Source organism: Choloepus didactylus, chromosome 27, assembly GCF_015220235.1.
Source record: "Choloepus didactylus isolate mChoDid1 chromosome 27, mChoDid1.pri, whole genome shotgun sequence".
In the NCBI taxonomy this organism is placed as follows: Eukaryota; Metazoa; Chordata; class Mammalia; order Pilosa; family Megalonychidae; genus Choloepus; species Choloepus didactylus.
Genome location: NC_051333.1, coordinates 14477549 through 14500162, shown reverse-complemented (window position 1 = coordinate 14500162; position 22614 = coordinate 14477549). Strand labels below are relative to the sequence as shown.

General features: G+C 56.9%; 3 protein-coding genes across 3 annotated transcripts; 2 read left to right on the top strand and 1 right to left on the bottom strand.

The window, feature by feature from the left end:
- The first annotated feature begins 308 nt into the window (after positions 1-308).
- On the top strand, positions 309-8728 carry RAB4B (RAB4B, member RAS oncogene family). Its single transcript, XM_037820492.1, has 8 exons — positions 309-704; positions 1873-1953; positions 2179-2293; positions 3671-3733; positions 3814-3968; positions 5979-6074; positions 6179-6309; positions 8342-8728. The coding sequence occupies exons 1-7, from the start codon at positions 452-454 to the stop codon at positions 6292-6294; spliced, it is 879 nt and encodes a 292-aa protein (XP_037676420.1). The 5' UTR covers positions 309-451; the 3' UTR covers positions 6295-6309; positions 8342-8728.
- Positions 8729-10008: 1280 nt separating this feature from the next.
- On the top strand, positions 10009-18959 carry EGLN2 (egl-9 family hypoxia inducible factor 2). Its single transcript, XM_037820491.1, has 6 exons — positions 10009-10088; positions 11045-12117; positions 17028-17147; positions 17621-17757; positions 17961-18028; positions 18312-18959. The coding sequence occupies exons 2-6, from the start codon at positions 11281-11283 to the stop codon at positions 18365-18367; spliced, it is 1218 nt and encodes a 405-aa protein (XP_037676419.1). The 5' UTR covers positions 10009-10088; positions 11045-11280; the 3' UTR covers positions 18368-18959.
- Positions 18960-19008: 49 nt separating this feature from the next.
- LOC119521171 (cytochrome P450 2F2-like) lies at positions 19009-22610 on the bottom strand. Its single transcript, XM_037819223.1, is given in 8 exon segments — positions 19009-19240; positions 19282-19463; positions 19682-19869; positions 19964-20357; positions 20576-20736; positions 20914-21063; positions 21565-21727; positions 22431-22610. Coding segments are annotated over 8 exon segments (1578 nt in total). The 3' UTR covers positions 19009-19080.
- Positions 22611-22614: the final 4 nt, after the last annotated feature.

Genomic DNA, 22614 nt, shown 5'->3' with positions numbered 1-22614 from the left:
CTAAACGGCCCAATTGGGAAATTGCAGTGTCCTCTCTAGACCAATGAGAGGAAGTTGAACAACTGGGAATAAGCCACGAGGAGGGCATCAGTCGCAGAGCTGTTTTATTGGAAGGAAGGTTATCAACAAAAAGAGGTGGGAGGTAACCTGCGCGTATCTCCTTAATTTCCATCCTTCCTGCTTTCGAGGTCAGGAATTACACCCGCCAGCTGAAGATCCGTTCCTCTTCAGGTCCTATCAATCCTGATCTGCACCCTTCTTTACATTCCTATCCCCGCCCCCAAGTCCACTCTTACCCAATCCGGACTCACGACTCTGCCCCCAGACGCCTTACCAAATCCGTTCCTTTGCTCAGCGAAGCATCTTCTGAGCCGCCCCTTTCTCTTGGTCCACCAATCGCGTGTCTTGGTCCCGCCCTCTTCGTCTCCGGGCCCTCTGACACCACCAATCCATGTCTTTTGTCCCGCCCCCTGCCTGCCGAGTCCGCCAATCCCTCCCTTCGGGAAGCGTGGCCTGGTATACCGCTGCCCTAGTGGCTCGCGCCGGTGGGGAGTGGAGGCGGAAGTGGCGGCGCCGGGCCCGGGGAGTAGGAAGGAGCCGGGACTGCAGCCGGAGTGGAGCGGCTGCCAGCGAGGAGCAGGCGCGGCCGCGGCGCCATATTGCGACCCTAAGCGGCCGTGACCGAGTCATGGCCGAGACCTACGGTGAGGGTGGTGGGCTCTAGCTGGGGTCTGGGGTCTGGGCCCACAGAGGATGCGGTCTGTGGAAATGGGGCGGGGCCTAATATGCCAGGGGGCGGGGTTTGGTGTTATGGGGCTGGGCTTAGTGAATGCGGGGAGGGGTTTAGTGAGTCTAGGATTGAGCTTAACCGATTTGGGCGGAGCCTGAGGGGCTGGTGCATGGGTTAAGTAGATCCGGGGCGGGCTTTGAGGGAAAAGGTCTTGGTGGATTCAGGATAGGCCTGGAGGGAAGGGGTGGGCCTTATTATTTCGGGGCGGAGCCTGAATGAATGGGGCCGGCGGGACTGTGTGAATGGCAGGAGTGGGGTTTAATGAGTTGGAGGGAATCCTGAGGGATGTTCTGGACCCTGGAACTGAGCTGGCTTGAGAGGCCTGGAATGGGGTAGGGATGGGCTGTCCTTGAGTTAGGGGTGGCACTTAAACTTGGGCAGAATAGAGGTATGGCCTTGGGCGGGAGGAAGGGATCTGGAGTTGGAAAATCAGGATAGATGTTCTGCAGGAGGAGTGAGTGTGAGGGGAGGTTGCAGTTAAAAAGAGCCCTGGTTTAAAAGTCAGAGGGGGCTGCATTCATTCAACAAACATAGAAAGTGCAAAGGCCCTGAGCTGGGAACCAGTTTGTGCTCTTAAAGGCCAAGGGCTGAGGTGGAGTGAATGAGTCAGAGTTGTAGGAGATGAATTTGAGAAGGGCAGGAGCCAGATCAGATAGAGCTTTGCAGTCCTTGATAAAATGGCTTTCCCAGAGGCTTCAGCACTGATTAATAGTTAAGGTCTTGGACTCTGGAACCAGTTGTCCTGGCTTTGAATCCCAACTCAGCTACTTCCCAGCTGTGTGAAATGGGGCAAGTCAGTTAACCTCTGTGGTTTCAATTTCCTCATCTGGGAAATGGGGATAATATAGTATACCTCCCTCATAGAGTTTTCTGGAACATTAAGCGAGCTGTTGATATAAGTAAAGAACTTTAGAACAGTGTCAGACACATGGTAAGCACGACATCGTCTATCACTGTTGTCTTTTGCTGTGTTTCTGCCTGTATCTCTCTCCCTGACACTGTGACCATCCCTTGGTTTCCGTGTTTTTCTCTGGATCTTTCTCTCCCTGTGGGCATCACTGTCTCTGGCTCCATTTGCCCAGACTTCCTCTTCAAATTCCTGGTGATCGGCAGTGCAGGAACTGGCAAGTCATGTCTCCTTCATCAGTTCATCGAGAATAAGTGTGAGTTTCTGGTAGTGGCCCTGAGCGTGCCGAGCCGTGGGCCTGGGCATGGTGTGGGCAGGTGGGCAGCTGCTGGGGGTGGGCCCTGGTCCTTGCCTTGGTACATGCTGCGTCCTCCTTGAGCCTCACTCCCCCCCCAGCAAGGAAATTGGTTTGGGGAGGCTGAAGAGGCCTTGGGGTCCTCTGAGCCCCTGTACTGCCCCCCTCTCTCCTCCCCACTCCTAGTCAAGCAGGACTCCAACCACACGATCGGCGTGGAGTTTGGATCCCGGGTGGTCAACGTGGGCGGGAAGACAGTGAAGCTACAGATCTGGGACACAGCCGGCCAGGAGCGGTTTCGGTAGGTGGGCCCGGGGTGGGCTGGCCTCCCGAGGAGAGAGGGAGGAAAGAGTGCAGAGTCACTTAGCGACGCAGCAGCAGGAGCGAGGGGACACTGAGATGGCAGCCACGGCAGAGTGAGAGGTGGGAGACCATGATGAGCAGGTACATGTGATCAAGGAGAGAAGGAGTCCCAGAGAGAGCATGAGAGAAAAAGAGGGATAGTGAAAGAGGCACACATGAAGAGTTAGAGAGCTGGGGAGAGAGAGAGACAGACCCCGCAAGACACTTGGAGGAATAGTGACATGTGCCCAGGGGAGAAGTGAGACCCAAAGAGAAAGGGAGGCTTGGGGGTGGGAGGGAGAGGCAGAGAGAGGGACTAAAACAGAGAGAGGGACTTGAAAAACAGATAGACATATAAAGGGAGAGAGGAAGAGAGCACACTTAGAGAGATAAGGAGAGGCAAAGAGAAACCGAGCTCAGCGACAGAGAGAGGCTTGAAGAGTCAGACAGATGTGGCCAGAGAGGTGAAAGATGGATGTGTTAAGGTAAAGAGAGAAATGTGTAAAGCTGGGCACAGAGGAGGTCTGAAGGAAAGGTCTCCAGCAAAGTGGAGAGACGCAGAGAAACCCCGAGAGAGTCTGGGACAGAGCCACAGGGCCGGGAGAGAGAAGCAGAGGGAGTCCAAGCCACAGTGAAGTGTGGTCCCTAAGCAGCACTTGGTTAGCGGCTAAGTTAATATCCAGGTGTGGATTAGTTGCGTGAGACGCAGAGTCCAGAGATGGAGGGAGAAGGAGTGATGGGGGTATGACTTGGACTGGGCTGCTGATGGTGCCCAATAAATTCTTGTGGAATGATTCTATGAGTTCCATGGGGATCCACGCTGTGGAGAAGGCCTCCTCCGACACAGCAGGAAAGGGAGAAGTAGATGTAGTTACATCACACTTGGCCAGGGCTGGGCAAGGGAGAGAGGCTCAGATAATGTTTGATGAATGAATGAAGGAATGAGTGGGAAGGCAAGGGTGAGGAGAAGAGAGGATGAGTCGGAGCCACAGAAAGAGGCAGAAAAAGAGACAGAGAAACAAAGAATTAGGGACACCCACATACAAGAGAGACAGGGACCAATGAAGAGCTACTGAAAGACAGATAGACAGGGAGATACTCAGAGATAGAGGCAGAAAGACAGACAGCTAAGTGAGAGATAGAAATTGAGAGAGAGAAAAGAGAGAGAGACACATCAAGACAAAAGAAATTACATAGAGTTCAGACCAGGGCTAGGTTTGGGGGGCTGGGCCAGCAGGGAAGGGGGCCTCCCAACCACCAGTCTCTCTCCGCAGAGGGGGGCAATCTCAGGGCAGGCCCTAGCCTTGGGGGTGACTGGGTCCCCCTGGCCCCACAGGTCGGTGACACGGAGCTATTACCGAGGGGCAGCCGGAGCCCTGCTGGTGTACGACATCACCAGGTGGGTACCCGGAGTGGGTGGGATGGTACACGGGTGGCCCCTCTCCCGCATCTGCCTCACTCTTCCCAACTCCTCCACAGCCGGGAGACATACAACTCGCTGGCCGCCTGGCTGACGGACGCCCGCACGCTGGCCAGCCCCAACATCGTGGTCATCCTCTGTGGCAACAAGAAGGACCTGGACCCTGAGCGCGAGGTCACTTTCCTGGAGGCCTCCCGCTTTGCGCAGGAGAACGGTGAGGGTTGGGGGGTGGCCCAAGCTGGGGGGTGGAGGGCAGTTCATTGGGGCCTGGGGGCTGCCTGGCCCTTGCTGTGTGTGTCTACAGCAGGGGGGTAGAGGTTCAGAGCTGTGAGTTCAAATCCAAGTGTTGCCATGTGTGAGCTGTTTAACCCCGCTGGTCCTCAGTTTCCCCATCTGTCAAGTGGGGATCACAGTGAGTCTGCCTCACACATGAAGGTTAAGGGAGGGGTCCTCGGAAAGCCCTCAGACCCTGCCTGGCACCTAGTGGGGGCTCGACTGATGTTGGCTGCCATGAAGATTTTGACCTTTATGGGGAGGCAGTGCAGGGTATTTAAGTTAAGGCAGAAAATGCACACTCAGATGATCCCAGGGAACAGGTTGCCCATTTCGTCAGCTAGGGAGGTGGGACTGGACAAAGCTCCATGGTTAGCAGCACTGGCATCAAGGAGCGAGAGGATTGGCAGGCGGTGCGGAAGGGTATGCAACGGTAAATTCATTCGGAAACATCCCCCTAGCCAAACCAACCACACCTGCTGGCTTGGAATCTGCCCTCCAGGTTAGAGACTAGGTTGTTTGTTATGTTTGTTTGTTTTTTATTCAATTTTATTGAGATATAATCACATTCCGTACAATCCAAAGTGTACCGTCAGTTGTTCACAGTACCATTATACAGTCATACATTCATCACCACAGTCAATTTTTGAACATTTTCATTACTCCAAAAAAAGTAAAAATAAGAATAAAAATAAAAGTAAAAAAGAACACCCAAAACATCCCATTCCCCCCATTATACATTTAATTTTTGTCTCCAGTTTTCTACTCGTCCGTTCTTTTACTGGATAAAGGGAGTGTGAGTCACAAGGTTCTCATAATCACACGGTCACACCATATAAGCTATATAGTTATACAATCATCTTTAAGAATCAAGGCTACTGGGTTGCAGTTCAACAGTTTCAGGTATTTCCTTCTAGCTATTCCAATACACTAAAAACTAAAAAGGGATATCTATATAATGCATAGGAATAACCTCCAGAACGACCTCTCGATTCCATTTGAAATCTCTCAGCCACTGAAACTTTATTTTGTTTAATTTCTCTTCCCCTTTTTGGTCCAAGAAGGCTTTCTCAATCCCGTGATGACAGGTTCAGGATCATCCCCTGGAGTCATGTCCCACATTGCCCCTGGGAGTCATGTCCCACATTTACACCCCTGGGAGTCATGTCCCATGTAGGGGGGAGGGTAGTGAGTTTACCTGCAGAGTTGTCTTAGAGAAAGAGGCCACATCTGAGCAACAAAAGAGGGTCTCTGGGGGTGACTCTCAGGCACAAATATAAGTAGGCTTAGCCTCTTCTTTGCAGTAACAAGCTTCATAAGGCCAGTCCCTCGAGGGGGCTTTGCAAATACTCATTTTTATTCTGTGGCCAAATTATAGAGACTAGGTTTTGCCATCAGAGAGATGTGGCTGGAATCCAGGCTTTTACTTGCTTACTGTGAGGACTGGGCAAGTTGCTTATAGGTAGCCTGTGATGGGCCTGGGCATATGTAAGATGGTGCTGGGGACCTTGTGAGGAAGACAGCCTGGGCCTAGCCCTCCTGGGGCTTACAGTCCAGTGGGCAGTGGGTTAGATGGACCCATTTCCAGCCAGTGACAGCCCAGAGTGATCGGGACTGTGGCTTCAATGAGGAAAGCACGGGTAGAGGGCTCAGGGCAGGAATGGGGGAAGCCCTGGGGCCTGTGGGAGCCATAGGAGGCACCTGATCCAGCCTGGTAGGTCAGGGAGGGCTTCCTGGAGAAGGGGACATCTGAGTGGGTCTCTGGAGGGAGAGTCGGATGGGGATTTGGGAGGGGAGTGGGCCTTTGTGGCAGAGAACAACATATGCAAGGGCTTGAAGTGAGGGCAAGTGTAGAATATGTGAAGAAGAGAATGGGAGCCAGCAGGTCAGAGCTGGTGTGGCGGATGGCACCTGACTGAGGTCCTGACCCTCTGAGCATCGGCCCATCCAGAGCTGATGTTTCTGGAGACCAGTGCTCTCACGGGTGAGAACGTGGAGGAAGCCTTCCTGAAGTGTGCCCGCACCATCCTGAACAAGATCGACTCAGGTGAGGCCCCTGACTGGCCGGGGCGTGGGGTGGGGAATGTGTGTGGATGACTGGACCTGGGGGCCTCCAAGGGGCCAGACCTGACCTGTCCCCTATGTCCACAGGTGAGCTAGACCCCGAGAGGATGGGCTCGGGGATTCAGTACGGTGATGCTTCCCTTCGCCAACTGCGGCAGCCTCGGAGTGCCCAGGCTGTGGCCCCTCAGCCCTGTGGCTGCTGAGACCGGCGGAGCCAGGTGGGACCCTGGAGGATTGGAGAGGGGTGGATTCTGGGAAGGGGGAACGGGGAGCAGAGACAGAGGCAGAAACACAGAAAAGGAGAGGTGACCAGAAAAACAAAACGAAAGAGACAGATACAAAAACACAGGAGCTGAAGGGGCTGCAGGCCGCAGGGAACCCACCATCCTTTCCATCCCCAGACCACTGTCAGCTCTCTCCCCTCGATCTCTGACCCTCCATTCACAATTCATATAGTATTTGTTGAGCATCTACTGTGTACCAGGCCCTGTTTGAGGTGCTGGGCTGAGCAAAAAAGGCAAAATCCCCTGCCCTCGTGGAACTGACATTCTCTTGGGAGGAGACAGACAATAAACAAGATACATAAATAAAACATAACTCAGTTATATGGTAATTGGGAGATAAAGCTATGGAGAAGTAACAACCAGGGCAAGGAGGGCTGGGGAAAGTGGAGACGTGGAATTTTAAATAGAATGATGAGGAAGAGCCTCACTGAGAATGTGACATTTGATCAAAGACTTGAAGGAAGTGAAGGCTGGAGCCCTGGCCCTCTCCTGTTTAACACCGTCCAAGGCTCCTAGGGTCTGCGGGACACAGAGCCCTCCTCCACTCCCCACCTCCCAGCCTCTTCCAGCCACACTGAAGGTTTTCAGCTTTGCTCATGCTGTTCCCTCTGCCAGCAACACTGTTCCTTCTTTCTCTTCTCTGGAAACCCCCTCCCCTCCTTCAGGTCTCACCTCCTCCAGGAAGCCTTGTTTGTTCAACTCTGTTGTGATTTGCTAAAGCTGCCAAAATGCAATATACCAGAAATGGATTGGCTTTTTAAATGGGGATTTATTAGGCTGCAAATTTATAGTTCTAAGGCCATGAAAATTTCCAAATTAGGGCATTAAGAGGTAGATACTTTCTCTGAGGAAAGGCCAATGGCATCTGGGGTTCCTCTGTCACATGGGAAGGCACATGGCTGGCTCTGCTGAACCTTCTCTTCCAGTTTTACCTTCTGGTTTCAGCGCTTTCTCCAAAATGTCTCTGGGCTTCTGTCTCAGCAGCTCCTGTATCCTTGCTCTCTCCTGGGGGCAAACTCTGGAATACATATTTTAGCTTCTCATTTCAGATTGTCTTTCTGTCTGCATTTCCAAGCGTCTGGGTCTGTGTTGGCTGTGAGCTCTTTCTGTCTCCCTGAGTTCTCTTAAGGACTCCCATCAACTAATTAAGTCCAACCTTGAATGGACAGGGTCACATCTCCATGGAAATAATCTAATCCAAAGGTCGCACTTACAATTGGGTGGGTCACATCCCCATGGAAACAACCTAATCAAAATATCCCACCCACAACAGGTCTGCCCCCACAAATGGATTAAAAGAACATAGTCTTTTATGGGGTACATAATGGATTCAAACCAGCACAAACCCCGTGTTTGGTGGAACTCCCATCCCTGCCAGCTCCAGGATGGTTGTAGGGAGGAGTGGTTAGACTTTGGATATTCTTATTACGTATAATGCACTCTGATATTTTCTATTCTAGTTTATTTCAATTTAAAAAAAATCAGTCTAGGCCCACCAAACTGATTTCTTGACCCACTAATGCATATGCACAATGGAATCACCTGGAGAAATGTAAAAGATACTGATATCTGGGCCTCCCAGAGATTCAGAAGTGATTTTGGGATTTCTAGAAGCTTCCAGATAATGCTAATGTGGGCCTAGAGCCAGGGAGATCCAGGACCATCAAGGAATATAGAGAGATACAAAGGTGGGGGTATGATATGTCCTTTTACAGACTAGAGAGACAGCTCTGAGGCATACAAACAGGGAGATGCAGGCACCCTCAGAGAGAGAGACCCCAAAATTAGCTGCAGAGGAGAAACAGAAAATCAGAGAGAAAAGACTCTGTAGAAACTCTGGGAGTAAGAGAAAGGGATGGACAGATGGACGCAGACAGGGAGGCAGGAAGAGACCCTGAAATGACACAGAGGCACCCAGATAGACAGACCTAGGATCCCTGCAGTTCATCATACCCTTCTCTTTCAGCTCACCGGTTCTCCAGGACCAGCCCTGCCCTTCCGGCTGGGACCCAGGCCCAGGCCCCGGGAGGCTGTGCCCCCCACCTGCCCTGGCCCCGGAGAAGCTGCCCCACCACCTGTCCCTCTTCCCTGGCCTGGTGGGGCCTGGATGCAGGGCAAGACTGAGCCACGGGGGAAGGGGGAACCCGTACCTGCTGCTGCTTCCTCTGTCTTGGCTAACCCCTGTTCCCCCTGAATTCCTATCTGTACCCCAGGAGTTCCCCAGACTCCCAAAGCCTGAGATCAGGGCCTTTGGGCCCCAACTCCCCGCCTGGCCCTGCCATTGCGAGTACGTATTATTTATTACCTGGAGGCCTGTCCGTCCTCACCCCACTCCCATAAAGCATTGTTTACACCTGTGTCTTGGCCTCCCTCATTTTGGGATGGTGGTGGTGGGGGACCTAGGGGGTCCCCAATGAGAATCACGGCTGTCATGGTGTTTGGAGGAGGGGCCCATGGTGTGAGGGGGTACACCAGGTCCCAGGACTCAGGTGTCTGCTATGATGAGGAGGTTGTTTGTCACCATGCAAAAACTTTGAGGCAGTGCCTCTGTGATTGTATTGATGAGGCTGGTGTTGTGATGCCAAGGCCAGGCCATGAGAATTCAGGCCTATGGGTGGGCCTGGGTCTGTGTCCCATGGTACAGGGGCTGGTACCTAGGCATGTCTGAGGCCTAAAACTAACGCAGACGCTTGTGTATGTGTCTGTGAATTTGGTTCCTCTTGCACACCTGTGGATGCCCCTGAGGCCTGTGTAGATTTGTGCAATCCTAACTCATGGCATCTGTGTGGATCTGTGCCACTTGGATGCCCAGGTGTATTTGCTTGTGCCAGGTGAGCCGAAGACATGTGCCCTGCACGTCGAACTCCACCCCCCCCCCCCAGCCCCCAAGTCGGCTTTAATGGACTCCCGCCAGAGACCTGAGGTTCCCGGGCCAAACGCTGGGCGGGGCCAGGCATGCAAGCGAGACATCTACGTAGCTCTTCCAAGCCGGATCGCCAGTAAGGTTCATAAAAAGAAGGGGCTGGTCAGGGTAATGTCTTAATCGGCCTAGCTCTGCCACGTGGCTTTAGTCTGTCTCCCACAATTGTCCCGCGGGGACAGGGCTGAGCGGGTCACGCGAATGAGACCTTTGCATATCTCTTCTAGTGCGCCTTCTCTTTTCTCAAGGATCGTCCTCACCCTTTTCCTCCGTTATAAAAAGTACTTATGCAAATTACTTCACGTGCGAATTTACCCACAATTCCCAACCGCACAGCCATTTCTCAGTTTCTTAGGTATTCTTGGGCTATAAGAAGGCGGGGCTGCCCATGTAAGTGACATTATTAGCACCCCACGCCCTGACCAGGCCACTGGTCATTCCGCAGCGTTCTCGGCTCTGAGGGGGGTGGGGTCGGCCTGTGATTATTATTTGCATTCCCCTCCTGTTTTGCTTTGCATAACGAGCGCAGAAACGGCCCCTCCCCGATCCTGCCCTTCCTCTCATCCGCGAAGGGCGCAATTTCCCTCTCGCGTGGGGGTATTCTCAACTTCCTCGCCCCGCCCCGTGCGGCTCGCGCCTGCGCAAGCGCTCTCCCTCCGCCGGGGCGCGGTCACGTGCCCACTGGGCGAGGCGGGGGCGGAGCGTCGCGGGCGGTGGGGGCGGGGTATGGCGCGCTGTGCGGCGCAGGGCGGCTGGCACAAACGGCGACGCCGGGGCCGGAGGAAAAAGCTCGGTGAGGAGCGTGCGGGGAGGGACGCGAGCCGAGAGCAGAAGGAGCTTGAGCCGGAGCGCGGGCGCGAGCCGGGCGGGGTGTGGGGGCGCACGCGTGAAGGCCCGGGGCCCCTACGGGGAGGGTCGGATGGGGGTGGGGCGTGGGGCCGGAGCGCCGGGCTCGCTGGGTGCCGGCCGTTGGGGGGTCGCCGGTGGGAGCGGGGAGCGCGCGCCAGGCGGAGGGGGAGGGAAGGGGCACGGGGTCCGAGCGCCCCTCAGCCTTGCTCCCGCCGCCTGCTGAGTCCCGATGGGGCTCCGGGCCCCAATGCCCTTTCCTCTGTTGCTGTGGACCCTCCTCCCGAGGCTCCTTTCCGTCCGTCCGTCTGTTCCAGGACCTCCCTTCCGTCTGGGTGTATGTCAACCCCAGCAGGCCATTGGGCTCAGGCGACCCCTCCACCCCTTCTCCGTTCCGTCTGGCGGTTCCAACCCGTCCCCTAAGCTTTCCTCCGGTTTGTTTTTCTCTCTCTGCCCCCTCCCCCCATTCCCATTGTTTGTCTCCTGACACCCCCCCATTCTCTCTGTCTGTGGACTCCCACGTTCCCTCTGTGTCCCTCTGGAACCCACAGGCAGATCCTCCCTGGCTGTTTGTTTACAGTCTTCTGACTCCCTACCCCTCCACCATTCCTGTTTTACTTCAGTCTCCCTCCCTCTTCTCTGTCTGTCTGAGGACATTTATTCCCATGCTCCCCACCACAGTCTTCTGTCTTTGGGTCATCTACCCAGCCTTTCTTCTCCATCTCCTCTCCTCCACCCCACATTTATTTGTCAGGGACAGACCCATCTTGGTCTCAGGTTTGGGGAGTCTCTGTATCCAAGTCTGTGCTGGTCTCCTCCTACCCCTGCCATCTCCCCTACCCCCTGCCCTGGCCTGCTTGCCTCTAGCCCCTTTCACATCCCTTTCTCTCTCTCTTCCTCCAGCCACCCTGACGGGTCCCCTCCCAAGCCCCTAGGGACGGCAGAGGACTTGGGGACCAGCAAGCACCCCCAGGGCACAAGAAGAGCCCCTTCCGCCTGCCCTGCCTTATCCTGCCCCACACCAGGCCCGGCTGCCCCGGCCTCCAGCTACATCGAGTGGAGGAGGAGGAGGCGGAGGAGGGTGGCACCATGGGCCCAGGCAGTGCCCTCCATGCCCAGGGGATGAAGACGCTGCTGCCATGGACAGCTTGTGCCAGTCGCAGGCCCTGAGTCAGGCTCTCCCTCAGTTGTCAGAGTCTGTGTCGGAGCCTTTGGAGCCTGGCGGGGCCAGGATGGGGGTGGAGAGTTACCTGCCCTCTTCCCTGCTACCCTCCTACCACTGTCCGGGAGTGCCTGGGGAGGCCTCGGCAGGCAGTGGTAGTGGGACCCCCAGAGCCACAGCCACCTCCTCCACTGCCAGCCCTGCATGTGAGGGCTTTGGTGGGCAGGGCGGTGGCGAGCTGCAGCCACTGCAGAGTGAGGGTGCTGCAGCACTGGTCACCAAAGGGTGCCAGCGACTGGCGGCCCAGGGTGCCCGGCCTGAGGCCCCAAAGCGGAAATGGGCAGAGGATGGTGGGGATGCCCCCGCGCCCAACAAGCGGCCCTGGGCCAGGCAGGAGAACCAGGAGGCAGAGCGGGAGAGTGGTGCAGGCTGCCACAGTGGTAGTGGTGGAGAAGGTGCCAGATTGAGCGAGGAAGCACTGCCCATTGCAGCTGAGCGGCTGGCCTTGGACTACGTTGTGCCCTGCATGCGGTACTACGGCATCTGCGTCAAGGACAGTTTCTTGGGGGCCACACTGGGGGGCCGCGTGCTGGCTGAAGTGGAGGCCCTGAAGCGAGGTGGGCGCCTGCGCGACGGGCAGCTAGTGAGCCAGCGGGCTATCCCGCCGCGGAGCATCCGCGGGGACCAGATCGCCTGGGTGGAAGGCCATGAGCCAGGATGCCGGAGCATCGGGGCCCTCATGGGCCATGTGGACGCGGTCATCCGGCACTGCGCTGGGCGGCTGGGTGGCTACGTCATCAATGGGCGCACCAAGGTGAGACTGGGGGGGCCTTCTGTGAAGAGGCTTCGTTGTCATTTTTGTCGGATACTCAGCACCCTGAGCAAGAGTGGATTTGGAAAATGGCTAATGGGGTCACAAAAGGTTTGAGAAAGCTCCAGTGGAGGGCTTGCTGGAGGGCCCTGTGGGCTCTCACTCACCTGTGGGGATCTGAGGGGCTGTGCACCTTCTTCCTCTGGACCTTCTCCCCAGGAACTTGGTTTGCACATCTGTAAACCAGGGGTTTGTTCTGAAGCTATAGTGGTTCTTGAATTTGCTGGGAATCTTCTCAAAGAACCTGGTGAGAGCTGGGGACATTTTCAGACCCACACCTTGCTTGGGCCATGGTGGGGTTCACGACTCCCTGATGTTCATTCATGGGTTCCAGACCAAGAATGATCTGCCTCTCTGTGTCCATTGGCATCTTTCTGTCTCTGCCCTTGTCCTTCTGTGTCCTTCCTTCATCCATCCCTTTTTGCTGGCTTGTCTGTCTACTCCATTCTTCTCCCCCTCCATCTGTTTCAGATCTATCTATTCCTGTCTCCCCTGGGCAGGGGAACCAGGAAGTGGAGGTGGGGGGTGGCATGGGCTGCAGCAGTGGTGAGGTGAGTGCTGCCTGTCTTGCTGAGTGCCAGGCCTTGGGCGCACCGTGCCCTGCATGCAGTGCTACGGCCGTGGGGTCAAGGACAGCTTCCGGGCAGTGGCCATGTGCTGGCCGAGGTGGGCCTGCCTCTTTCTTTCCTGCCCCACCCTGTCCCAGTCCTTGTCCATCCTCTGTTTTCTTTCTGTCCGTCTGTTCCTTGCTTCGTTCTTCTGGGTCTCTGGTCTTTTCAGGCTCCATCTGTCCCTGCATCCTTCCCGTCCATTGTGGCTGTATCCTTGGTCCTCTGCCTTGTGTTTCTTCTTGGTCTCCTTTCTCTTGTTTTATGCTGATATTCTTAATTTTTTTTTTTTGTTTGGAATCTGGACCCTTTTGAGAATCTGCCAAAAGCCACAGATCCTGTCTTAAGAAAAATGCTCCTTTGATTGGAGTTTCTGGGTGGGTTGCTAAGGTCTCCTGGACTCAAACTGCCCATTCAAGAACCTGGGGTCAGGAACCTTGTGCAAAACAATGGTCCTTAGGGCCTTCCGGGCCTGCTGACTCAGGAATTCTCTTCTGGAGGCATGGGGGGGACCTGGCCTTGAGTCTGAGGCTTGGCGTTTGGATGAGGCCCTGTAGGGAGAGCCGGCTGCTCGGCCCCAGTGAGCCCCCCCCCCCCCCCGGGGCCGGCGCCTGCCCTGCGGGGGAGGCCGCTCGCCTCCCGTCCCCTCCCTCTCCCTCAGATCCCGTCTTGGCTTCTGCCTCTGGGCCGCTTCCCTCGCAGCCCCGGGACCAGGCCTGTTTCCTCCCCACCCCAGCTGGAACTTGTCCTACTTCCTTCTCCCTCCCGTTACTTAATGGCTGGAGAGCCGGCCCCTCCTGGGCGGGGGCCTCCTTGGCCACAGGCTGCTCCGCACCTTCACCCGGGCCGCTGCCCTCATGCAGGGAGGTCGGGGGAGACTGGAAGAGCCCAGAGGTCCCTGCCTTGGGCTTCCCCTTGCTCATTTGCTCATCACCAGAACAGGAAAACCAGGTTAAGCCCCTCGCTGGTCTGTGGCAGTTTCGGGGGAACGTGAGAGGGTGAAGGGAGCAGGTTTCCTCCATTTTGGTGCTTCTGGCTTCCACCTTGGATGTTGGGGATGGGGCCCAGGCTGGGACTGGGGGAGGGGGCTGTTGGGATTTTTTGTTGGCTGTCGGTGACCCTTACTGCCTTGGGGAGGTGGGACCAGGCCGGGCTGCACAGGGGAAGGGAGGGGAGGAGGCAGTGCTGTCACTGGGGGGCCTCCCTCTGACGCCCCCGCCGTAGTCAGACAGCAACCCCAGGCTCCCCACCTTCCAAGGGCAACACCTGGACTCCCTCCCCATGCTGCAGGGGTGATAAGATGGCACGGGGTGCTGAGTGGCAACAGCCGTGGGGGTGGGGTGGGGCTGCAACAACGTGCCCTTCAGTTGTTCCCTGTCCTTGTGCCTTCCCTCTTCTCCCTGGTTCTTCTGTTTGCTTGCCCTGCAGTCATTAAGAGCTATCTGAGGTCCCCAGGAGGGCCCAGCTGTCTTGGTTTGCCCCTTTAAGAGCTGCTTGGAGCTCTTGGGCTCAGCCCCCAGCTTCTGACATATTTGAGGAGGTGGTGGTGTTGAGGGGAGGACTGCTGGTGCTTTGTTACAGCCTTGAACTCTTTAGAGCCTCCTGGCTCTGATCCTAGCTGTCCCCTTCTCTGAAACAGCCAAGTCAGGAGCAGGCCATGCCAACAGTTCCCCCTGCCCCCCCAAGTTTCTGTGTTTTCTGCCCATTGTCCCTTAAGTCTAAGGCTTTCCCACGTTGGCTGGCATGAAGTAGTTGTTTGCCTGGGTGAGTGTATGTTAGGGAAAGTTGAGGCCTTAAGGGCCGGTTCTTGTTTCTTGCTCTCATGCACCCATCCTGTACCCCATTGCATGGCAGGCTGTAGAGGGTGTCCCTGCCTGCATGATGGGAGACATGATGGGGTGGGGTGGGGTTCGGGCCCTGGGACCCAGAGGGAGCTTTCAGTCGGTAGACTTTGCCTGGACACACCTGGGGACTCACTGATGCCAGGGGAGATAGACATGCCCCAGGGGTTTCCGTGAGGTTGGCAGTTCAGAGCAGTGCTAGGTAAACAAGTAGATTTGCTGATTTCACATGGAGATGAGTAGGGTAGAAAAGCAGCAGGTGCCTTCAGCTGGAGTGCTCAAGGAAGGCCTCTGGCAAGCTGTGACCATTGACCTGAGACCTGACAGACAGGGAGGGCTGGGGGAGGACTTCCTGGGAGAGGAATTGACAGGTGCAGAGGCATTAAGGCAGGGATGGGCTTGGCCTGTTCAGAGAACAGTCAGGAAGCCTGTGAGGCTGGAGCAGAGCAAGCTTTGGGAGAGGGTAATAGATAAGGTTGGTGGAGGCGGGTCTCTCAGGGCCTTGGAGGTTGTGGTTGGGAATCTGTATTTTGTTCTGTGATTGAAGGGAACCTGAAGGGGTCTGAGCTGACGTGGAGATCTGAAGAAAAGGGGCTCCGGCTGCCACCTGGCTATGGAGAGGTTGCAGTAGGGAAGGCACTCGGCCATTCCTCCACCCTTCATGTGCACAGCCAGCATAATCTCAGCTTGGATTCCTAACCAGGGAGGGCTTACCATCCCGTCAGTGACACACTGATGCCAGGCCGCCTGGGCCATGGCCACTGCCACACGCTCTTCTCCTAGGGAGGTGGTTGCCCCAAGCTCTGCCCATCTGCAGGAAGTGAGCAGTATGAAGAAGGTTCTCCCTCCTGAAGGAGGGTGGGGTGGGGGCAGCATCTTTCTGGGGGTCTTCTCACCTTGGTGCCTCCATCCTGTCAGAGAGAGCTTGGCTCCCCATTTGCCAGGTGGCCTTAGATTAAGCAACATTTCTGGTCTTTCTCTCCTGTCTTTAAAATCAAACTAATCCACAGGGCAAGGACTGAGATGGATGAGGTGCAATATGAATGAAGAGGAGTTGTGGGAGGAGGCTGAGGGATTGAGTCCTTCTGTTTTGGCAGCAGACACAGATCTGTTTGGTCCTGATGTGTATCTTGGGGTTTTCTTACTGGGCCATGGCCCACAGATGGTTCCCTGTTAGGGAGAAGCTGAAGGAAGGGCCATCATGCCCTTCTGCCATTGGCCGGCCTCATCTAGGCCATGTTTAGGCTCTTCATTACATGGGAGGGGCCGTGCTGGGTGCCTTCCCTGATGTTTATTGATCTTTCCACACTAATCTGAGGAGTAGCTGTCGCCTCTTGTTTCGTGGATGAGGAACCTGACTGGAAAATTAAATCACCTGCCTGATGTCACACAGGTCATGTGGCAGCACTGGGATTTGAACCCAGGAGTTAGGACTGTAGGAATGACTGGGGCAGTTTCCCTCACCACAACCACCTTCCCGTCAGCTCCTTGGTGAGGAAACGGCCCAGAGTGGGCAGGAGCTGGGGCAGGGGAGTGGCAGCTGTCGGGGGCAAGAGGCAAGGACGCTGTGGCCAGACCTGTATGCAGAAGCCAAGGGCAAGCGAGTTATACCTTCGGCCAGGTTAGATCAGGGCTGTTAGCCTGTGGCCCTTCAATGAGGGTCAGGACCACCAAAGTCAGGTTCTTGGTGGGGGGTTAATGCTACTGGTATAAACAGAAGGTGTTTATTAGGCCCGTTTTACAGTTGAGGCACCTGAGGCCCATTCAGATGCTAGGACTGTCTGGGATCACCCAGCAAGTTATCCTTGGACTTGGGCCTGGTCCCAGGTGCTGCTCAAACGCTAATGCTGGGTCCCTCCTCAAGTGTATACGGGGCAGATGAAGTATTTTGCAGGGAATCTTTGTGGTTTGGGGCAGTGGTTCCTAAACATTGCTGCACATTCGTGTTAGCCAGGGAGCCTTTGAACATTCCAGGCCCCACGTCAGACCAAGTACACCAGCACCTCTGAGGTGGGTCCTGGCATCAGGGTGTCAAAACTCCCCAGGGATTCCACTCTGCAGCTAAGGGAGAGACCCCCTGGGTTGGGGCTGTGAGGCCAAATCCCTGCACACATGAAAATGTTTAAATTGGTTTTGCTCTACTGAAATGACTGAGGCGGGTTAGGAGATCTGGGTGCCAGACCCTGGGTGTGTCTGTGGGGGATGGGGTTGGGGGGTTGGATTGAGGACCAGGAGCTGAGATTTCTGATGGGCTTGGGGATGGAGATTTGTCTGCAAAAGAAAGTCTTTGGGGCTGGAGTCCAGGGAGAAACAAGGGGCAGGGAGGGGTGAGGAAGAGGAGGGCTGCTCCTCAAAGATGTCCCCACCTAGCCCCAGTAAACCCACCTCCCTCCGTCTCTGCCAGGCCATGGTGGCGTGTTACCCCGGCAATGGGCTGGGGTATGTAAGGCACGTTGACAATCCCCACGGCGACGGGCGCTGCATCACCTGTATCTATTACCTGAATCAGAACTGGGACATCAAGGTAGGGTGCAGGGAGTGGGGGATGCGGGAGGCGGGCGGTGTGCATCTGCTCCATTTTCCTCTCCTAGCTCAGATTCTAGGAGTCTCCTGTTCCTTTTCTCAACCCACAGGAGGGTGGTGCGATCTACAAGCTCTTCTTGGGAAATGGCACCTCCTCCTTTCTAGCTGACTCTGTGGTGGGAACTCCCCCATTTGGGGAATGGTGCCGTCTGTCCCAGCCCTGCCCAGCCTTGTAATGACCTCCCTGTTTCCTGTCTTCTTTAGTAGCTTCCTGCCCGTCTCCATGGTGATACAGACTCGGGCTGTCATTCATTTTAAAGGACACCAGCCTGGGTGGTGGGAGGGAGTGATATGTACCGATGCTGCACCCCCTGGTGGGCTTCTCGGTGGGGGTGGGGTGGGAGGGCAGTGCAAAGCAGGGACCTTGGGGAGGACCAACCGGCCTCCTGCCCCATCCTCTTGCCCGCCCCCCAGGTGCATGGTGGTCTGCTGCAGATCTTCCCTGAGGGCCGGCCTGTGGTAGCCAACATCGAGCCACTCTTTGACCGACTGCTCATTTTCTGGTCTGACCGGCGGAACCCCCACGAGGTGAAGCCGGCCTATGCCACCAGGTACGACTCACAGGTGCTCCCCCTGCCTGCAAACTCTCATCAGACCTCTAGAGGGTATAGGGAGTGAAGAGGTGTGAGAGGGGGCCTAGATGGGGACAGAGCCAGGCCTGTAAGGGTGGGCTTCAGTGTCAGTATGGATATGGTGGCTGGGATTGAAGGAAAGTAATCTCCAACTGCCCCCCTGGGGCTGCTCTGGTTTGCAGGTATGCCATCACTGTCTGGTATTTTGATGCCAAGGAGAGGGCAGCGGCCAAAGACAAGTATCAGCTAGGTAAGTGGCTTCCCGAACAGCTTCCTCGCCTCAAGGCCTTCCTCTTCCATATACCCTGCCAGGCCTCAAGCCCCCTCACCCACGTCCTCAGTGTTATGTTAAGTTCTGCCATTCTTCCTCCTCTCTGCCCTCCTTCCCTAGGCAGCTCACTCTCCTTGTGCCTCCAACAGGAGCCCCATCTCTTCCTGGTTCTCTTCCTGGTTCTCTTCCTATCTGGGTTTTCCCTGGCCACTTTGTCCCCTCTCTGATGACTGATAATCTCCTGCTCTCCTCTCACCTCCAGCATTAGGACAGAAAGGTGTCCAGGTGCCGGTATCACAGCCGACTACGCCCACCTAACGGCCATTCGCAAGCCACCTGGACAGACAGCCCGCCTGACTTCAGGAGAGCCCCAGGCCTCCTCTTGCCAGGCTGGCAGCCCACCCGTCTCGGGTGCCTGCTCTTCCCCACCACCGCTGCTGCTTCTGCCTTTGCCTCTGTGCTGCCTGGTGTCGAGGGCTCTGTCTGCCACTGAGGACCCAGGAGTTAGGGAGACCTCTGCTGCCCTGTGATGGCGGGTGCGGCTGGGGTCGTGACCTGGGCAGGGGCCAGCATTGAGGGTTATCATTACTGGAGCTGGGGGCTCTTTTTGGTTTTACCCTCATCAGGTGTGGATAGATGGGAGGAGGCATTGCCACCTCTTACCAGGATGCAGGATTTGGGGTTGGGTGAGTCATGGCCTCTTGCTGGCAAAGGTTTTTGGGGGGTGTTCCTCAAGGCCCCCCCCCCCCACTCCTCCAGCCTGGAATGTGAAGTGACTCTCCAACCCCTTTGGCCATGGCACCTTTTGGACTGGGCTGCCACTGTTTGGGCAGGGTGAGAGGTGCTGGGAGGGGCCTGAGCGTGGAAGTCTTGTCAGCCAAGAAATAAAAGTTTACCTCAGAGCCGTACACATCTGACTCCCACTCCCTCTTGGTAAGGAGACCCTTTAGCATCTGCAGTTTAGGGCCTTTATTGACCAAAGGGTTGAGGAGGCCTGAGGGCCAGGGAACTGAGGGTGGTGGGGCCTGACCTCAGCGGGCCACCAGGCGGAGCTGGAAGGCTGGGGGGACGTTGCCCAGGCCAGTGCACCGGGGGGTAAGGTCGATGCTGGCAGGGTTCTCCACGGGGAGCAGGTGGAACTGCTGCAGGATGGCAGTAAGGAAGAGGAAGATCTCTGAGCGGGCACACCCGCTTTCCTGGGGATACAGGGGCTGTGGGGAGTGCCTCCCCGCCTCAGGCCTGTGCAGGCTGGTTCCCTCCCTCAGGGGCCCAGACCTGGGGCAAAGGGCATGAAGGCATTGTTGCTCTGGAACTCGCCCTTGTCCAGGAAGTTGGTGGGGTTGAAGCAGTCAGGGTCCTTGAATTGGGTGTGGTCCCTGTGCGCAGACACAAGCAGGGGGATCACAAAGGTTCCCTAGGAGGACAGGAAACTCAGGTTACCTGCTGAGTTGGCAAGTGGGCATGCCTTATCCCTCCAAGAACCCCTTCTAAAAGTCCAGGAGAAGGTGGATGCTCTTCTTGTCCTGAACCCATCTGTGGCTCAGCACGGCTCAGGGCCTATGCCAGCTGATCTTGACTAACAGGCACTTGTGTTCCCCAGCCCCGTGCAGAATCTCCAGGCTCAGTGGGCACCTTGGGCAGGAAGTGCCCACGCAGGTGGGTATCGCAAGTGAGGGTGTGCGGTAGCCCTAGCGGGAGGACGCTGATGAAGCGCTGGATCTCGTGCAGCACAGCGTTAGTGTAAGGCAGGTGCGCGCGGTCTGCCAGGCTCGGGATGCGGGTCCGACCTACCACGGCGTCCAGCTCCGCCTGCACCTTCGCTGGGGCCAGCAGAGACTAAGCTGCGCGTGCCTTGGACCCCCAACCATCCCCCAAGCCCTTGCTCCTCATCCCGGGCATCCCCAGGTTGCAGACCTGCCACCTCTGGGTACTTAAGCAAAATGAGAAGACCGTGGCGCAGGGTGGTGCTCGTGGTCTCGGTACTGCCGAAGAAAAGGTTGTGCGTTGTCATCACCAATGTCTCCTCCTGGAAATGGTTTTCCGGGTCTTGCGGTTCCTGTGGCGCAAGGAGCCTGCTAGTGTCGCGGACCGAGCACCTGTTGGCCGGCGGCTGGAGAGGGTTGGGGGGGTGGGCCTTATCCATCTGGTCAAGGAAGCAGTCGATGAAATCGCGGGGCTTGCCCGGCTGTCGCGTCTGCCGATGCTGCTGGATTTGCTCAGAGATGAAGACACGCAGCTCCGCGAAGTTTTGGAAGATTCGGTGGTGAGGGCCTGGGAGCCAGTACAGGAGGGAGGGGAAAATGTACATCTGCGGAGACAGGCTCTCAGTAAGGCTTTAGACGAGGCCACTCAGCCTCAGTTTCCTTACACGCAATGAACCAGGACTTGGATGCTCTAGGTTCTAGAAGTTTTCCATTCCAAGATCCTAATACTTTGCCATTCTAATGAGTCAGTGGCAGGTCTGTGTACTCGGGGTCTGGCGTAAGGTTGAGCACACAGGGAGAGATTGGGGCCAGCCCTTATCACCTCGCCCCATCTGGAACTCATGATGCGGAAGTTGTCATTGAAGAGGTCCAGGAGCCTCAGGAACTCCGGGTCCTCATAGCTGTAGCAGTTCGTGAAGACCACGGAACAAATAACATTGGAGACAGCATTATCTAGCAGCCGCCCGGGGTCGAATGGGGCTCCTGGGGGTGGGTGGGTGGGGGGGGTGGCAGGAGGGGGTCACCCCTCTGTTGCCCCGTCCCCAGCCATTCTTGAGTTTATTGGCATCGTTCCACCCAAACATCTTCCCGCGGCCCCCTCTTGGCGGGCTATTGGGTACACCTACACCAGGGCCCTCAGCTTTCCCGGCCGAGTCGCACCAATGGTGGCTTGAAATTCGCCAAGTAGACAAACCGCCTCCTCCAGGATGCGCTCCTCGATAGTCCGCGTACCCACCCCGAACTCCTTCAAAGCTCCAAGTGCGAAATTGCGCAGCGTGTGGCAGCGCGGCCCGTTGGAAAACACGATGCCTGCCAGGCGGGGGCGGGGGCATGGGTCGACCACGCCCGCCGCGGGGCCGCGCAGTCTCTGGCCACACCCCTTCCCGGGCCTCTAACTTCGGGGCCCGGCTTCGCAATCCTCTGCTCGGCTCCGTTACCAACGTTTGCCACCCCGGCCTTCTGCGGCTTCACCCGCCTGTTTCGTCTGCGAATTGTCTTCGGCCCTATCCACTCATTGGCCCCTTCCTTGGCTGATCCCGACCCCTGACAACTGTTTTCTGTCTTTGGCGTAGATTGTTACGGTCTTCTCACCTACTGGCTGCACGATCCCCAGCCCCTACCCTTTGGCCCGCCCCGCCGGGGCCCCGCCCGCTCCCCGCGCCCGCTCCCCGCCGCCCGCGCTCCTCAGCCTGGCTTCTCCCTCTGTCCTGGCCCTTCCCGGCTCACACTCCTTCCGCCTCTTTCCGGGCAGCACCTCATGGACCCGTTCCTAAGCCTCCCAGACCCGCACTTCCGTCGCCCGGGCCTCACCGTTTCCGCGCGTGAAGCGTTCGAAGACGGCCATGGCCCCGCGGCCGGAGAAGGCATCCGCCTGCACCACTAATGCGTCCCGCAGTGCTGCGTAGCCGGACAGCACCACCGCAGGGCGCGGGCCCAGCCATACCGTGAACACCGGGCCCCAGCAGCCGGACAGCTACGGGAGCCGGCGCTCAGTGGGTCCCGGGCCGGGCCCCTGACGCCCTTCTCCACGGGAACCCCCGAGTCCCCTCCCCAACCCTCCTCCCTCAGACTCGGGAGTCCAGGCCCCAGCTCCCTTCCCCCCTCAGACCCAGGAGTCCCGGCCCCAGGTCCCTCCTCCCCCAGACTCAGGAGTCCAAGCCCCAGCCCCCTCTTCCCTCAGACCCGGGAGTCCAGGCCCCAACTCCCTCCTCCCTCAGACTCAGGAGTCCCAGCCCCCTGCACCCTGAGAACCAGGTGTGCGGGCCCTCACTACCACTCCCCCTCCACCCAGGAGTCCAGATCCTCTACCCCCCATACTGCAGGACCCAGCTTCCCTCCCCAGGCTTCTCCTCCCTCAGGACCCCAGGAGTCTGGTCTCCAACATGAACCCACCAAGAACCAGAAGCTCCTGTTCTTCTGACACCTGACTCCCTGCTCTAGTCTCCTCTTCCCTTGGGACCCAGGTATCCAGGCCCTCAACTTTCTTCTCCCTACCCCCACCCCCATCTTCTTATTTCCCTGAACTCAGGAGTTGGGACTCCTCATCCTTCGTCAGCACCCACGGGCTCCAAGCCCTCAGCTCTGTCTTCATTTAGGGAACCAGGAGTCCCAGCTCCTAGCCCCACCACCAGAATCCAGAATTCTGCCCTCCCCCCACCCCCCATGGTCAGTGCTACGTCCATCAGTGCACGGTCCAGGTGTCCGGACCCCAGCTGCAGCAAATTTCTCAGCAGCGGGAGCGGTGCAGGCCCTGGGGGTAGGGTGCCCTGCGTCTGCAGGCCCTGCGCACCCCGGTTCCACCACACCAGCGCCAGCACCAGAAGCAGCAAGAGCAGTGCTGCTATGCCTTCACTCATCGTG